Here is a 17,912-nt window from a genome sequence, read left to right as displayed (position 1 = left end):
ATTCCAGCTTTATTTCAGGGAAGAGAAATGCTAAAATGCAGGGTATTTAATCACAAACATCCAACCTTCTTGTGCACTAGACGCAAGTCAGGCGTACCGCACTACCACTATTTTAAATCAACATCCTTCTCTTTGAAATCCAACGTCCCTTCCAAAACAAGAGCTTTGATCCCTGAACTAAGGTATTTTAGAGCAAAGCTGGAAGCAAGAAAGTGCCTGCAGTACGTGGGACCCGTCTCTTCGCTTCAGAGATCACCTGTGGCAGTGCGATCAGCAGGCTGTCCGGCCACTGTTGAAATTTGCAGAAATCAAAATGATATTTAATAGCTTGTCCTCCCCACAGTGGACGTGGCCTAAGACATCTGACAAAGAAAACAAGGATGAAATGCCTGGCCGGGAGCCTTGCAGGAACAAAAACAGCCTTGTAAGCATGCTCTGAAGTTTGCCAAACTCCAGCTCTGATGGACAGTGCAGGGGTGTTAGTTTCCGAGGCAGGTGTCCTCTGCTGCAGCGCTCTCCTGCTGCCCGCGGAAAGCCGAGTTCCTGAATGCTAACAGCTGACCTGCATCAGAGAGCCCTGTGTGCTGTATTGGAAAAATAAGAGCGAAGGTGACTGCTGAACGCAAGGCTCGCAGACCACACAAGGCGTTAGAAGTTGGCGCGAGCACCTTGAACTGCAACGATAGCTGCTGCAACCCCCGGCAAGCGGGCGCTGGGTGGCTTTGGGGACAAGGTGGCGTGAAGCAGCAGTCAGCCCTTCTGCCCAGGGGACAGCCCGGTCCCCTCTGCCAGGGAGCTTCTTGCTGTGCCCACAACAGGCTCTAAAGATGATGCCCTGCGTCCCACAGCAATGCCACTGCCTGCGGTCACCGGCAGGTCGCTTAAGCTCTCCTCCTCCTCACCGGTTTTGGGAGGTTATAACTGACATTAGCAGTCTCTAAATACTCAGTAAAAATGCTGTGCCCAAATGCTTTCCCATGGAGTAAAGGCTTGGAAAAAACGCTCTCAGGTTGTTGCTGAACAATTGCTGCTATCACTGCTGTCATTTACAGTATTTGTCGAGTTCCCTATATTCTGAATGAGGAAGCACAGCACTGGTGCAGCAACAAACACAATGACCAAATGCAGCTGCTTTTATAAGTCCCCAGTGTTGTGTGTGCAGGATATGCAAACTTTGCACGATGGCAAGAGGGGAAGAAAAGACATTTCTTTTGTATATTGAGCAACCTGCCATGTTGGGCAATCATATTGTTTATGAATTATTCGTGGGTGGTTCTGTTCATTTTTAATTGAAAAAAAATAAAAAGTCCTATAGCTCAAGTAAGTTTCTCCTGATTGATGAAACTGGAAAAAAAAAAATCCACAAGAGGAAAAGACAACTATTTTATATGTTCAGTAAGACCAAGGTCACCCATCCACAGGATTTGAAAGTCATAGGGACAAATACTACACAGTCCATGTAACTATATCAGAGGAAAAAAAATCCCTAATTTCTCTCAACGTATGTGTGTATCCTCTGAACAGCTAAAATAGCAACGACTTGACCCACCTTGAGGTGTGTGCTCATCTGAGTGTAACTGAAATCAAGGTGCTGTGATACACTATAGCTAAGAAATGCTCTGCTGAAAATACACGCAGCGTGCTGGAGGGTGGGCTCAACAAATCTCTGCACAATACCCGCAAGATGTTGCCAATTAAAGCCTGACCTTACAGACTCTTACTCAGCCTTTACTCACGCAAACTGACTGATAAAGGCTACTGACCTACGAGACCCAGAGAGCCCGGATCTGCCGATATGAGTAAGTCTTATTCACGGCAGTATGGACTTACAGGCCAAACCATTTAGCATTTCACGGTGAAGAAGGCTAGAACATAAACATCACGGCTATTATATAGCTTTCTTAAAGTCGAAGCAACTCTGCCCAGAAAAGCTCTTCTTAGAATGAAATATCGATTCTAATCTATTACACAGATTATAAGAACTGTAACAAAGCTGTCTCGTCTGCGTGAGCTTCAGCAAGAGAAGTACTCCCAAACTCCCTGAACAGGGAAGTTGAAGTTACAAGAAAGGTTTCTAAAAAACCCTTTCCTGTTGCAACAAGCCAGGACAAAGAGGGTGAGAGACAGCTGAAAACTTAACCCTCAAGAGTGAGTGAGGGTTTGTTTTTCTTCTCTCAATGTTTTCCCATTTGATGTAGTCTAGCTAGAGAAGTACCTTTCTGCCATCACATAGAACCTCCTTACTGAAATATTAGAAGAGCTACAGGAGATAGTCATGGTCTGTGGAGTTTTTCAAGGCAAGATCCACTATCTGCAGAAGAAACAGCATCAAGGGATTAAAAAGGACTCTGGCAAAGCAAAATATTTATGTTTCATACTAGTGTAGGAAGTGTAAGAAAAGGAGCCAGCAACATAGTAGGATGCTTTTTCTTATACGTCTTTCAGCCTGGCCACATCAGTGAAAGGAAGGGCTTTTCTCTTCACATTTTCTGTTTTCCAGCATCATTCTCACCTTTGCCCATCACAGCCACCCTCTCCCTCAGTCTTGCAGAGATCTGCAGATGACCTGCAGAAGCAAATTGGAGAGTGGTATTGCAGGCACAGATCTTGCCAGCTGGGACCCAGAGGCTCTCGCCCCTGTCTTACTGCATGTTATTAAATTGGTTTTTCTGTCTTGGCGGTGAAATGACCTAATTATCAGATTGCATTAGTCTCCATCTCTTAAAGTGGCCAAATCTGCTTTGGTTCTCAAGGATTTTATTGCCAGCTGAAAATAGCTTGATTGTATTGTACTTGCAAGGAAAACACGGTCTGGTAGAATCAAAGCAGTCGGTTTCCACAAGATGAGAAGAAATGCTGTAAATAACGTGTTGTGCTTTTTGTTGGTCTCACCATTTCCATGCATGTAAACTGGCGTAAGTTAGCCTTTCTTCTCTAACCATTAAGTCAACTGGAAAAAATTCACCAGGAAAAGGTGGTTTCCCCAGTCACATCAACCCCCTGGGGTTTAGACATTAACTGAATCTTTATAGATCTAATGCTGGGATCTCCAAGGAAAAATGAAGCCACATTTGCAATAGAAGGAATGGCTAAATCCAATGAAAATTACAGAGGGAGGCGGTTACATGTTCGATAAGACTTGAGAGAGCAAATAAATATATTTTGTACTTTGCAAGCAAATAGGATATACAGATGTGCAGCCAGTGACACGGTTATACTGGATAATACTGTGCTTGTTCATAGAAGGAGTGAAATATGGCATAGGAAATTGAATTTTTTTATATCACTGAGAATAGCGGAATTCACACACCATTCACTTTTTTTTTCTCTCTTTCTTTCCCAGATACTGTGTGTCCAAAATCTTTGCTGAAGATTTCAGTCTGTCTTATTCAGTCTGACTGTAAAGTCAAACCACCAGCTGGTGGCTATATTTTGAAATATTAAAGTAAATGCTTTCAGTCATTGCTACTGCAGATGGTGGATGTGGGAAGCAAGGTGAAGAAATCTCAAAATAATGAATTACAAACAGTAATCCATAGCTAACAGTAACTGTATATAACCAGAAATCCAACAGCAACCCAAGAAGTTCTGCCAAAGAAAACTTATTTCCAGCACCATATTCCATGTGGTTTGATTTGCACTGAATTAAGATGTTTAATTTAAAGGATCTTTAATTTCCAGCTAAACTTTTAGACACAATAAGATACAGCTAAAAAAAAAAAGGGGGGGGGGGGGAGGGGAAGGACAACACGAGGTGGGGGCAGATCTCCCAGCTTTCAAAAGATGCTTACCACTACAGAGTCAAAAACCCTAAAAATGATTAGGAAAAGTAAATCTGCTATCTAATGTACACCTTGCACGTTCTTTGCTTTCTGGAAGACTTGCTTTAGAAAGACATTTGTACAACCATTTAGTCATTTATTTTCACAGTTTAGGATTATGGATAATTTTTTTGGAAATGCAGTAAACTTGAGGGACATCTAGAATCATTTGTGACATGGCAACGTTGTTTATTATAACTCCTCCAGTCCTCAGTCGGCTGTGGCAATTTGTCCTCAAAAGCAATGAGGAACATATGTTCAGATTAATGAGAATGACCTTAGAATAAGCGGTAAAACTGCCCAAGGATTTGCATATTAATACAGCTAATATTTTCCTATTAATCTCTGTAATCATTTTCCATAGTTCCCATTCTTTGGATATCTCAAGGGAAAGGGAGTTAATGGTTAATAAAACTAGCCAGAGTGGTGAGAACATGCCCATGGAGCTGACATAGGGAACCTGACAATTCCTGGAAGGAAAAGGGTTAAGAGCCAGCAACTTACACATACAACACTGTGTGACTACACTTTCATTCTCTTCCTTACAGCTTCAGTTGTTTAGTGTTACTGGCCTGCCAGATTTTCTAAAATCAGGATAGGCTCACGCTCAGCTGAACAGAACAGGGTAAGAATATCTTTGTTTTTCTCTGGCTTGCAAATTTTTAGTTATGTGAATATTGTATGGAAGCAGGTGGGCTATCAAGGGAGCAGGTATTCACAGGGTTTTCAACGCATACCCTGCTGTGGGCTGGCACCAGTCAAGCCACCTACTCGCTTGGGAGCCCACGTTGTGCTCAGCCACCTTCGAAACATTCACCTGCGGAGTCCTCTGAGCTCAGAGACGCAGCCGGGTCCCTTCCCTGAGGGCAGAAACAAAACATAAATCTCTCTCCCTGGAGGTTCTGAGTCTGATGAGTTGATCCTTGCAAATGGTTGTTAGCCAAGGTGTGAGGGTGGGGAGAGAGCTGCAGGTGAAGATGTGTTTCTGGTCCGCTTCTCCACCCCTGCAGCGTCTTGCCAACCGACCCTTCTGGCACAGCAGCGGAGCACTTAGCAAGCACAGAGGGAGCTTACTTTTAGGTGTTCTGTGCAAGACGAGCAAGGGGCAACGCTACTGGCCCGTGATTTTCCTAATTCCAGCACTGCTGTAAGAGAAGGGATGTGGAGATCTGCTTTGGCCTTTGTCACTGCATGTGTGCCACCGTAGGTGGAAATGGGGAAAATTTCCAATGGGATAGGGAGTGGTAAGAAAGAATAAAAAGTAAAATGTAATGGAAAGAGATGGAAATTTTTCATCTTTTCTAAGCAAAATTAACACAAAGTATTTCTGTAACTGTCCTGCCAATCTATTTATATTACACAACTCGGTTCACCTAAGTGATTCAACCTTCACTTTCTCAGGTGATGCCTGGCAGTTCCTGAGGGAAAGATGATGTGAAGTAGCAGGATTCTAGATCCAGAAGTGACTGAGATTACCTCTGTTAAAATCCTACATGGCTTCCCTGCATTGCAACATGCATATTGTATTTCTGTTGATGGTCATTTTTGTTATGTATCACTGTATTTTACTGCCAATCAGTGTAGCCACCCTAGTTAAAATTGTGCATTGATAAACTCAGAAGCACCTGGTTTGTGTTAACATTGCCCTGTGCATATATTACTGCTCTCCTTACTTTCTTAGATTTTTTAGTCTATTATATTAGCTTAGATGCAAAAGTCCTCAGTGTTTTCTACCAGTTTGTACCAGAACCTCAGAACTGGCCTGGAGTGCGTGGCCACGCGGTAAATGACAACATCAGAGTTTATTTTCTCTCCCGGAAAGCAAATAAACTTTGCTGAAAACAGAGAGTTAGATCATTGGCCATTGTGGAAGGAAAAATACAGAATACAGTAGAAAACAAGCTTGAATTTCCTGAGGAGCCAGCACTGTGCCTATTTACATCACATGCGGAACTCCATCTTGATGGCTGTGGTGCAGACCACTCCCTGATAGGAGACCGGGCAACTGGGCCGGCTGTTCCAAAGCATGCCACCTCCAACTGGGCACAGCAATTCCCTCTTCGACTCCACAGCGGCACCCACGAGGGCCCCAGAACCTCTAACAGCCATGGTCTCAGCGTCTTTTCTCCCTGCTGGGGAGCCTGGCCAGGAGCTGCGCAGCCAGGGCAATCGGGGAGTGGATTGCTGGCACAAAATGGCTGCCCAGCCCCACTCGTAACTCCCGCATGGCTGGGAAGGAGGTAGACGAATTAAATTAGCTGGCACCTTCCTAAATTTCCCTCAAAACTAAAATTGAACAGATGAGTAAAGCCATACCAAGCTCAGATTGTTGGTTAAGCTTCCTGATATTGTTTTTGACTGATTATTTGGACCGGGCCTTCAAGGCCCACCCACTAAAACACCTCTGTCATTTGAAAAATCTGTCGTCAGAGAGGAAATAATCTTCGGCAAGAAAATGCCACAGCTTCCTTTCTTTTCCTATCGTAATCTTGCGCTGCTTATTTGCTTTTCTGATGTCATTTTGTGCCTCCAGGCTAAATTTTGCCTTTCGCTTGTGCAGACGCAGAGGGGAGGGAGGATTCCCCACCCACTCCTGGGCATCCTGCATTAAATTTTGGGCCGAACTGCATGTCCTGTGCTGTTTTGGCCTTTGGAACGGATGGCCCCAGAAGGAGGCTCCCCCCAGTTTTGTGCTGGTAGATGTTGTGCCTGAGAAGGAATGAGCCATGCACTTCTTTGTAATCTCCCTAATACTTCAAAAGTTGGCTTTGATCCCCTAATATTATTTGAGCTAATGCCCAAACCTTATTAAGCAACCTTGTGACAGAGACTGGAGGGAAAAGGATTGTGCCATTTCTCATCAAGTATTAAAAAATCAGTACAGAAATTCATGAAACGTCGAAGTTGCTGCAGCCCACAGTGGAGATAAGATCCGGTGACACCATGGGCTGCCACTGGCGTTGCAGGCCCTGGGACTCCAGAGTTTTCCTGGGCCTGTGCTTGCTCTTCCCATGGGAATGGGTACTGCAGAGAGTAAGGGGTATAGGGGGGCCAGGCTGGCACAAGTCAGCTTGTTGGTGGCATAAAGCAATCCACAGAAACACACTGTTGTCAGACCTCGGCTCACAAAAAGATGGTCTGATTACAAGAAGGCCACGTTCCTTTACTGAGTCCTGAGACAGAAACCCGCCTTTATTCACAGCAGCACTTAGATCTGTGTTTCGCTTTGACCTAATCACATGCTTAACTTCAGAGCCGACTGCCTACTGAGGCCACCGGTAAGGGCTCGGGCAGAGGGACCGCTCCGCACTCGGGTTCTGACTATCTTGGTTTGACAAAGGCCAGGGATCACACGTAGAGGCAATCAGTGGCAAAGAGTAAAGAGTGAGAGAGGCAGCCAGAGAGACAAAGAGATAAAGAGAATGAACAGAGGCTCGTCACATCGCTTGTTACAGTACTGGAAGGTGCTTGTGCTCTCTGACAGAAAAGGTGACATAAAAACCTTTGCAAAATAGAGCAGAGCCGGGCACAACGGGATGGCTTTGTTCATCCTTGCTAATGGGATGGCTCCAGTGCTTAGGATCGAGTGCCAACAGCGCCAATCATTCCTGTGTGTTTTGTTAAAAAAAAAAAATCCTCCAAATTTTCAGGAGTTAGAAATCACCCACCAGCTCAGCTTTCTTTATTCACCATCCCTGGTTCTGGCCACCAACACCGCCAGGTAACGCCAGGGTGGGTGCACAATAAAGGTGAGCAGGTCTGGAAACATAAGTGAACACTGCAGAGAGCTGTTTGCTTTGCATTATTCACACTCTTCAAGCTCTGGCAAATTGCTTTTCCTCTGACCATACTCCACTGTAATTTTTTCAAGCTGAACTGGTTTGGATAGAGTAAATATCTGTTCTGAATCCTCATTAGAAATTTCAATTGACTTTGAATCTTTTTGGAAGGTCCAGAGAGAAATAGAAGACTTTCAAGCATCTTTGTGCTTTTGGTGTCTGGAAGTGGCTTCTCTCACAGGAGAGAAAAGAAAAGAAGCAGATCTATTTGAGTAATTTAATCTGTATAAGGTAATTTACCACAAGGCAACACTTCAGTGCTCAGTGCTTTTTATTTTCCAGCACACAAGTATCCCTGACCTTGCTCTTTTCTAACCTCAGTTGGGTTTCAGCTAGCTCTGTAAGAAGAAGCCTCCCTAAGGAACAAATCTACAAGTCAAAGTCATGACTTCCTTTGCTCAAAAAAGGATCCAGAAGACTGGATCAGCTGTATGTATCTCCTCCCTTTATATGGTTAGGCTGTTCCAGCGCTTTCATCATCTCTGGTAAAATTAGCACTATAGTAATTACCCTGGGCCAAATACACAGCTGGTGAAAGTGCACATATTTCAGAGGGACGAAACTTGAGATGGAATTGGCAGGCACTGTCCCACTTATTAAGGCAAATGTAAGGAAAGTGATGGGAGTTGTTTCAGTCCCACATCCACATGTGTAGACATATGCACTCAACATGCAATTCTGCTTTTACCTGCTAGAGCTTTGCACCCAAGTTCCTGAAGACTGTACCAAGGGTAGTCTGTAGGGTTTGGTCTTCTGCACCATCAGCCATAGGTTTGCTGGAGGGTGCTGGGAGACAGCTTGTGGTGTGTAAAGGTGTGCAGGGCTTATGCCTCATGGGGGATTCAGCTAAAACGGGATGGTGAAGGACTACGTTTGATGGTTTTACCCGGTACTTCTCCAAAAAGAAGGATAAGATGGGAGGAAAGGGAAACAGGACCCAGTGAGGCATGGGTATTGGGCCCTCCAAAAGGAGTGGCTGCCAGTTCAGGAATGACACTGTGCCATACCCTCTTAAATGAAAGAAATGACAAGGGAAAGGTGAATTTTTTGCCTATGGAAAAATGAGATCACTGAATAGAAGAGGTTTTAATCAGTATATGCAATGAGTAATGCAACAACTGCAATAAGGTTACCAGATTTTTTTTCCCTACTCACATCCCACCACGGGTCCCTCTGGAAACTGTGCTGTTGATATTGGTGGGGTCAGCTTTACTCAACATGAGTAAGGCCCTTGACCTGCGTGGGCAAGGAAGCTTCCCCCTAGAGTACACTCACCAGGGTCTTTTCTGATTTTTATTATTTGAAGAACTGAAATGGGACCTACCCATTTATCTGTAAGCCTTATTTTTCACACCCCACTTAGGGCATGCCTATCACAATGAAACACTTATCGGTCAAAATTTGGAAAATTAACAACATGCCCAAAAGGCAACTCCACCCAGACAGTGTGCTGGACACCCAGTATGGGTATTGCCCTGAGGCACAGCACGCAGCGGCGGTACTGGGGAGGCTTCGGGGCTGTCTCCTCTCTACTGCTGTTTTGTGTGATGGTCACATATAGGCTGTCAGCTCATTTTGGCACCTGGGCTAAGCAGGAATCGTGCCGAATGAACGTCAGACCAAAAATAGTTCCTGCCCTGTCAGGCGAGCCTGAGAGACACCCTGTGATCAAAGATGGGGAAACACAAGGAACAAATACAATGCCCAGTAGTCGCAGCGGACCAGCTGCCTGACAGTTGTGGAGCTTCCTACACACGCTGCTGCGAAGGAGGGTTTGAAGAAAGGATGTGAAGGAGAATGATGATATAGATGGTTCAGCAGATGTTTAATTGGAGCTACTCCCATGCGTGAGAGAACGCACGAAGCTGTTCAATGGAAAATGTGCGTTCAGAAGTGGACATGGCACTGAATATGAGATAATTATTAAGGCATTTCTATTTTGGAGTCCTTCTGTGTGTAGCTTTGCATAATAAACGTAGCGTTGCCTTTCTACACGCACACACACTCCCTGGTCCAAACAAACAAGCAGCTCTTTGCTTCTTGTCACTGATACCTCTTGAAGTAAGTATCTTTGGCCACAAATAGATCATTGCCCTATTTGAAAAGTTCCTAGTGGAGCATGGCCAGTTTTGACTGGCTATATATACCTAAGCTGGCAAATCAAGCAACCTCTCAGCTTTTGCTTCTATATATAAAGAGGAATGATATAGAATAAATCAGCCGGACGGAGCACATGTCGTATCAGTTTTTGTACCAAAACCATTTACTTTCTGAGTTGGATTTACTCTACTGAGCCTCAGAGGGCAGCTTCGGAAAGCCCGAAAGTCTGGCCCAGGTTTCCCTAGGATGGTCGGGCAATATCAGGGTCTGGCTGACAACAGGGTAACGCCACCTTTCCTCGCACCCTTTACGAACAGCCGGGACCCCACTGGGGACAGCACACCCGAACCGTTTCCACTCCAGCTGCCGCGACAGCACCGAAAAGCGGCCCCCTGAGACGGATCCCCAGGGCCAGGCCGCGGCTGAACACCCGGACCCCGCCGGGTTCCTGCCCCCCGGCCCCAGGCGTTGAGGCGAGGCCACGGCAGGGGCCGGGCCGGGACCGGGGGGGCCCTGGCGGCGGCTCCGCAGGCCCCCAGCAGGTGGCGCCCGAGGGCCCCGGCCGGAGCCGCGGAGGGAGCGGGGCCGGGCGGCGCCGGGCGCAGGTGGGCGCCGGGCCCTGGGCCCTGGGTGCTGGGCCGGAGGCAGCGAGCCCGGAGCCAGCCGAGAGGGGCGCAGAACCCCCAGAACCTCGGCCCAGTGCCTGGGCCCTGCAGCTCCTAGGCCCTTCTGGCACCCCGTTTGTGTACCGAGGGAAGCAGAGCGTGAAGCCTGTGTGCTGGCTGATGGGAGGCGATATGACAGCTGCCAACAAAGCCTAGCTTTCTAGGGAGCAACAGGAGGTCAAAAAGGAGTTATCCAACTTGCTACAGTTTTCGTTTTTCCCCCCTGATGTCTGTCTGGTTCCCCCTTAGTCATCTCCTCAGCCCTTTGGACTGACCCCAAGAAACGGTTTAAATTCCCAAAGTTGCCCCGGTGTTGTGATTTTAGGCCCCACGAAAACGTGGACACACATTTTTCAGCCCAGCCTAACGCCCTGAATGCTCCTTGTTTCATTTGTGTTCGCTTCTGCCGTGCTCCCTCTCGCCCGCCTGGAAGCGAAGGTGCTGTCAGTTGCCTCCCTGTACAGGCCTCTGATGCCAGCCACAAGACACCAACTCTTCCTGTTTGCAGGTTTCCAGCTCAAAACCAGCAAAGATTTAAGAGCTAAAAAAAGCTTACAAACAAATTTTTCTTCCCACACAGGCACTGGTACCTGTTATTTCCTGAACTACGGGTAACTGTGTAAATGTGACACTTCTTTTTAGATGGGCAGCTGGAGTCAGACCTCCTGCACAGTGTTTGAGAAACAAGGGATAAACAAAGGGATATGTATTATGTCCCACATCTGAAAATCAGCCTCACATAAAATATGCACTAAATGATACATGATAATGATACATGATAATGGGGAAGGAAATGCCAGCTGCCTTAATGAATGGTGGTAGGCAAATCTGGAAAAATAAATTATATAATAATCTCTTATTATATTCCCTTTGACATAAACTAATCTTGACCCAGAACAATACTGTTACTCTCCAAGAGAAAATAACTGAGATGCAGCTATAATCACGATACATGAGTCCAATGCAAACTGGTTTGCGTTTTCTCTTTGTTGTTACAATTTTGCTTCATCTGGTAAATTTTGTGGAGAAGACAAGAACAGAGTGAACTACTTCCAGCTATGGAAAGAAAAGCCAATTGCTGCCCTGGGTGGCTGGGAAGCAGTCGCTGAGCTTCCACCCAACGCGTTGCCTTGCTGCTGAAGACACTGAGTGCACATGCAGAGCTCTGGGCACGCAGGAGGGTGCTCGTGCCTCACCTCAGCACCCAGCTCGCTCAGCACGCTGCTTTGGGGTGGGTCGGCAGTTTCACCCCTTGCAATGGGAATGGGTCAGGGGTAAGGTTGTTTCTCTGCCGTGATGACACGTGTTACTGCTTTTGATGGGTTTCCGAGAGGCTTGCATGCCTTTTTTTTTTTTTTTTTACCTTTTTACCATGCTCAGCTCTGCAATGGGAATGACTAAAAGAAAGCCAAACAAAAATCCTTGGAAAACATCCTCATCTAGAAATAGCAGATGGATGAGGAAGATTCTCCCTCCTACTTGCTCAAAACTGCTGTTCACCAGCATACACTAAGTGTCCCTTCTAGGCCCGCTCCTGGGCAAGGTGGGCTGGCCCTCCCCAGGTGCCAGATACAGGGGCTTTGTGAGGTGGGCTCTCCCTTCCACGCCTCATTCCCGTCTCACCCAGCTGGTGCTCTCAAAGATCCTTTGTCAGGTGAGGAAACTGCCAGCTAGTTTGCAAGCTTGGGACCCAGCTGCCATGGGTGTGTGTATGTCTGCGAGAGGGGCTTTGTGAACTCACACCTAACAGCAGGCTGCGATGGCTTGTGCCTCCATCAGAGCTCATGTTAAGAAGCTGCAACAGAATGTACTTATAACTTTGTGAGTTTGCTCATGATTTGGCATCTTTTAAAGTCAAAAGACTACTCTGTGCCTTATAAATTTTTCCATGACCTCTTAGTGCATAAGATACGGAAACTTAAAACAGTGACTGAATGGAAGATAAGTAAAATGTGCTCTCACAAGGTGTGTGGTAGAGGCATGTTCTTTATTTCTGTATCTTTATTCATAAAAATGCAATGCATGCTTTACTATATATTATAACACATAGTTTTTATACTCTGATAAATGAAATTAAAATATCAAACAGAGAAACCCAGAAAAAGCCAGACGGGTTGAGACCAGTGGTTCAAATAGTATCCTGTCTCCAGCACGGGCTGGTATCAGATGCTGCAGATAAAAGTAGAAGAAACTGTATCGTAGCCTGTTATGAATTAACATGCCCAGGAGAAAAGTTTCTTCCTGACCCTCATCAGTTAGTGGTTGACTTATATGCCAAAGCATACATTACTATACATACTCACGTATATTTCTGTCTATCTATACCAAGAAGCATGTGACCAAATGCTAAATCAGACTCCTGGTACTTTCACTTACAGGAAAGTCATTCCAAGGAAAGAATTTTCTTCCCCGCAAGAGGCTCACACGGTACATAACTGGGAGAGGGAAAGGCAGCTGAAATTCACAGCTTAATAAGGGAAACTACCTTTACGAGCAGCACCTGAAATGTGTACCTTTTGAAGATACTTTGGGAATTCTGATTACATATCTCAGTAGTATCTCAGATCTCTGAGTAGCTTTACCTGTGTAATTAAGCAAATACTCACACATGTGTAAGTACTTGTAAAGTGACCTAGTTATGCAGACTTCATATGAAACATTCCCTTTTTCTGAAAATCATAGGATCATACAAAAACGGGGTTTGAAAGTTCAAGGCAAACCTGACCATTCTGTATCACTCCTGACAGCCTTCTAACAAACTCCTGAGAGGTACCAGCACCAAGATTATACACCCCACAGATCTGTCCTCTACTTCGCCTTCTTTAAGATAGTTCTGCTAATGTCTAACTTCAATCTCTTTGGCTTCAGTTTAAGCCCATGTCCTCCTGTCCTACCCACCAGATACAGAGAACAATCATCCCTCTCTCTTGATTTGCAATGTTTGAAAACTCTTTCTCTTTTCCCTAACTCCCTTCTGTCTTCTTTGGACTGAAAGCCCTTCAGTTATTTCCCTACTTCCTTACTGATATGTTTTCAGTATCTCTGGATTCAGTTTTTCCATGTCTTTCCCAAAGTGCAGTGCCCAACATTGAATCAAGTAAGCCAGCCAAGAGCTTTCAAAGACAGAGTGTGGAAGGATGACTTCCAACATCTCAGTGGCTATATTCTATTTTATACAACCTGGATGGTATTTTTGCAATACCATATAAATACTGAGAGCCTTACACATTTTCCCACTAAATTTCTTCCCATTGTTTAGACTATTCCCCAATGCTTGCCAGTGCTCAAATCTAGGATACAATGAGATGTTTTCTACTGCAGTTATAGACTGATGGTGATGATGATTCAGCATACAAAATAGGCTAATTAATGATCTTAGGAATAACTACCTCCCCTCAGGCTTGTTAATATATTTGGTTTTATCTGAAGGGATCACATAGGATCCAGAACACAAGTGCTAGCAAAAAAAGAAATGCAAGATACATTAAAATAATGAAGTGCTACTACTATATGCAGTAAGTTTCACAAAAGAAAAATAAAACAATCAGCATGCTGGTTTTCTTTTCATTAAATGTGATTAGCTCATAAAAAACTTTGAATTAGTCAGCATGATGTGAATGACTCGTCAGACCTAATTTTAGCAGCTTAATGTTAGCCAGCATTTCAGAAACAGTCATCTCATCTCCTTCAACAATAAGCAGAGAGGGATGAGCAGTTCCAGGATAAGACCATCCTATTGCCTTCAGCTCCCTAAACACCCAGATTAGGATGGGATGAACTCCCCTGTGAAGACAGAGAAAAAGTTGCAACTACAGAGAGCCTTGACCAGCCTTGACACTTCTTGCTGGCTGAGGTCAGGTGAGATAAAATCCATTTAAGGCAACGACAAATTCAGAGATAATTATTTTTAGGTTAGCATGATAATTAAACATGATGCAAATTAACCGTAATCATCAAGGGGGGGAAGAAAAGCGTGATGAGATAATGACAGCGATGTGCAGAGGATGGAACTTCCATGATGCAGGCAACTTCAAAACATTGACATTTTCCCTGTTTTTCCAAATTGAGCTGACAGCTGAGTATGTTGAATTTCTCTGTAAAGGATCGTTTTTACAGTCATTTCAGATGAATAAAAATATTTCATTTTGACAAAATTATGCTGTTTGGTCTCCAGATTGATCCTTTTCTTTTTAAAGAAGCATAATATACTAAAAAGAAAAGCAAAGCTGACATTCTGAAATGAAAAGACTTTTTGATTTAAAAAAAAAAAAAATTGCTAAGCTCACTCTAAAAACAGGGTGATCTTTTCTCCAAGGCTTAATATGATTTTGGTAATTTTGGTTTCAAACTTGAGGTCCCGTGTTGGTTTCTGAATGGTGTAGATGAGCCAGTTTGGCCAGCCCTCCTAGCCATCAGAGCCACATAACAAAATCTCCACGCAGCACCAAGCCAGCTGACGCACTGCATACCTCAAACTGCTGAGGGAGTGGCATTTCTGGGAATGGCTCACGACAAGGAAATGAGAAGAGCTCGCCGGTATCCCACTCACAGCCCTGGGCAGGGTGTCAGCAGGTTTCCAAAACTACCCAGTAGCTCTGGGTTCAGTTATTCTTGCCAGTTTGCTCCCTCCCACAAAGAACAGCCCCGCAGACTCACCAGTGTAACCTCAAGACAGGGGCTTCATTTGAACTGCTAGAGAGGTGCAGCTGGCACACCAGAGCAATCATTTGCTGTGATGGTGGGGGCATTTCAGAGCTTTCTGGAGGGATTGGGAACTGGGCTTCCGAATAAATCAGGCAGAATTGAAAAACACGACCTAGAGAGCATGCTTCCTTGTTCTTGTTCTCTGCCTAGATCATTTTCTACCTCTGGGTATCTCCAACATTGGTCCCTGCAGGGTAATAAAGTTTAGAATAAGTTTGCTCAAGTACAGTAGCTGTCTAGTCAACCCAAATGTAAGCTGCTTTCTTGTGCCAGTACTAATCTGTTACTGATACCCACGCTAACCATTGTGAAGCCCAGCACTGTGTTGTAATGTAGGCATGCTGTCAGTACAAGGTTTATAATGTAAATAGTTGTGCATATGAGTTCATTGTTTACATTCTAAAAGCTGTGCTGGTAGAAGTTGTTGGAAGTGTTTTTAATTGCAGGGAAAATCTAGATTTGTGATTCCAGTGACAGTCTACTTAAGGTCACAGCTGCTTTCTGATAAGAAACTTCTCCAGAAGGCTGACAGACAGTTGTCACTGGGTCTTCTGGATCTTCACAGCTAGTGATGAGGGCAACTGCACTAAATGACTTCTGGTTTGTACTAAGTGACTTGATCTCCAGTGCTGACGTCTCTGCTTCTTTTTCCAATGTCTTCTCTGTTCGGTTCCATTCTTGCTCTTTCCGATCCAGTTGCATGGCACTGCAGTGAGGAGCATAAACTTCTGTGGTTTCTTCAAACTGTAGGCAATCCACTTTATAGTATTTTTTCTTTACATGTAAGACATCATTAAACCTATAGCCCCAAAGAATCTCTCTGGGCACGTATGAGCTTCTGGACTGATGGGAAGTTCCTGTTGAATCACCCGTGTAGACAAATGTGACCAAGATTTCAAAGTTGTCCTTGGCCAAAGCTTTCCGGTCCAGACCATACAAGGGGCTCTCACTATCGATTTCATGTACTACCGTCACTGGTGTAACAAGTATGATCTGGTCATTCAACAGCTTCAAGTCCTTGTACTCCATCGTCATTCTCCCTTCCTTATCTTCCTTGTAGCGCAGCAGCTGAGCTCGTACCGAGCCCTCAACCATGTGGTTTGGCCGGAAATCACCAATGCGCCACATCAGGCAAAATTTGTCATCCCGTAAGCCTACGACAGCATAGTAGCTGAAACGAATGGTTTGAGCTCTTTTTCGAGCTGTGGCCATTTTAGCCAAAGCTGCTCCAATTATGAAGGTGTCGATAATGCAGCTCAGTACTGACTGCAGGATAACCATAAGGATCGCGACAGAGCACTCTTCTGTAACACAGCGGTAACCATACCCAATGGTCGTCTGGGTTTCCAGGGAGAACAGGAATGCTCCTGTGAAGCTACGGACATTTGCGACACAGGGCGTTATTTCTTCGTCATTGAATAAATCTCCGTGTTGGATTGCTATCAGCCAGAAGACCAGTCCAAAGAACAGCCATGAAAGAACATAGGACAGCGAGAATATCACAAACATATGGCGCCACTTGATGTCCACCAGTGTAGTAAATATGTCCACTACGTAGCTCTCCCATTCCCCAAAGATGTGTTTGAAGTACACATTGCAGCTGCCATCTTTGTGAAGAAAACGCTTCTGCAGTCTTTTCGTCCCCGTTTCAGGGCTGTCTTTACAAGAGCCTTTGTAACTGATCTTATTTCCCTGTATGTTTACAGGCCTATAGCAACCACTCTGTTCAGTCATCTTTCTCATGTCTGCCTCGTGGCATCAGTTTACAGAACACACTTGTGGTCCCAGGGGCTATTTGTTTTCTTTGTTCATTGGAAATCTATGAAATAAAAGAAAAAGTTTATTTTTGTTTTTAATTTCGTATGACAGAACTCTGTAAAACCAAAACTAAATATACACACTCTGTGGCCATCATGAGCAATTTTCTGAAGAGTACAGACCCTGACATTCATTACACAACATAGCTCGAAAACTTAGAAATTCAGCTAGAAAATCAACAAGCTAGAAACGTCCATATCAATCTTAAAATTTGTTACCTAGATGAAAACAGAAACCAAAACCCTTTTGGGGGACCCCACTGTGAGTATCTCTTCTAATGTTCTGGTGAAGTAGGGTTCAAATCAGGATGGGCTTTCATGAACACTCACAAGAATGGCATGAGCCCTCTTAAAGTTAGCCAAATATTTGAGGTAGTCAGTTGTTCCTGTCTGTTGCATGTTTGTTTGTTTTTCTCCATTTGAAGAAGTGCCTAGGAAAACACCCTCATTTATCCATGAGACTTCAGTGGCATGGACAGACGAGTTCAGTGCTAATGTGTTTTCACCAGAAAATGTATCGATCACGCAATCATTCATCATTATTTGCATTTGAGTATTGCCCAGAAAAACCTGGTCATGGAATTGAATTTTACTGAGCTAGTGCTTCAGAGACATACTTGTTCAATTTGTAGAAAAGTATTTACATTTCAAATGAAAAAGAAACCTCTCTGAGGTCCTGGAAACCCTCAAAAATAATTGCTTAAAACAAAACAAAACAAAAAAATCAATCTGGCAGAAAGTATTTACATTTTTATTAATGAATTTGAAATAAGCATGCAGTATGCTAATAAAATTTGTGGATAACACAAATTTAGGAAGCGATGTGAATTAGGAGATTCCTCTGTCAGATCAGAGAAAATAATGGGTGTATTTGCAGATTGCAACCATATGAACTTCAGCAGTATGAAGTGCTAGGCTATACGTTTAGTGACTAATAACAAGAACTTATGTTAGAAACCGAGACCT

At 44.4% G+C, this 17,912-nt stretch overlaps 2 protein-coding genes across 2 annotated transcripts in view; both read right to left on the bottom strand.

Moving 5' to 3' along the window:
- The window catches only part of KCNJ2 (potassium inwardly rectifying channel subfamily J member 2), a 43,084-nt gene that overhangs the window by 8,416 nt on the left and 16,756 nt on the right, over positions 1-17,912 (bottom strand). The gene's annotated exons all lie outside the window — the stretch shown is intronic.
- KCNJ16 (potassium inwardly rectifying channel subfamily J member 16) lies at positions 15,583-16,872 on the bottom strand. Its single transcript, XM_035558873.1, has one exon. It carries the CDS (start codon positions 16,870-16,872, stop codon positions 15,583-15,585), a length of 1,290 nt encoding a protein of 429 aa, XP_035414766.1.

The sequence above is a fragment of the Cygnus atratus genome, chromosome 18 (genome assembly GCF_013377495.2).
Source record: "Cygnus atratus isolate AKBS03 ecotype Queensland, Australia chromosome 18, CAtr_DNAZoo_HiC_assembly, whole genome shotgun sequence".
NCBI classification, from domain to species: domain Eukaryota; kingdom Metazoa; phylum Chordata; class Aves; order Anseriformes; family Anatidae; genus Cygnus; species Cygnus atratus.
This window is presented reverse-complemented; position numbering and strand designations above follow the sequence as displayed.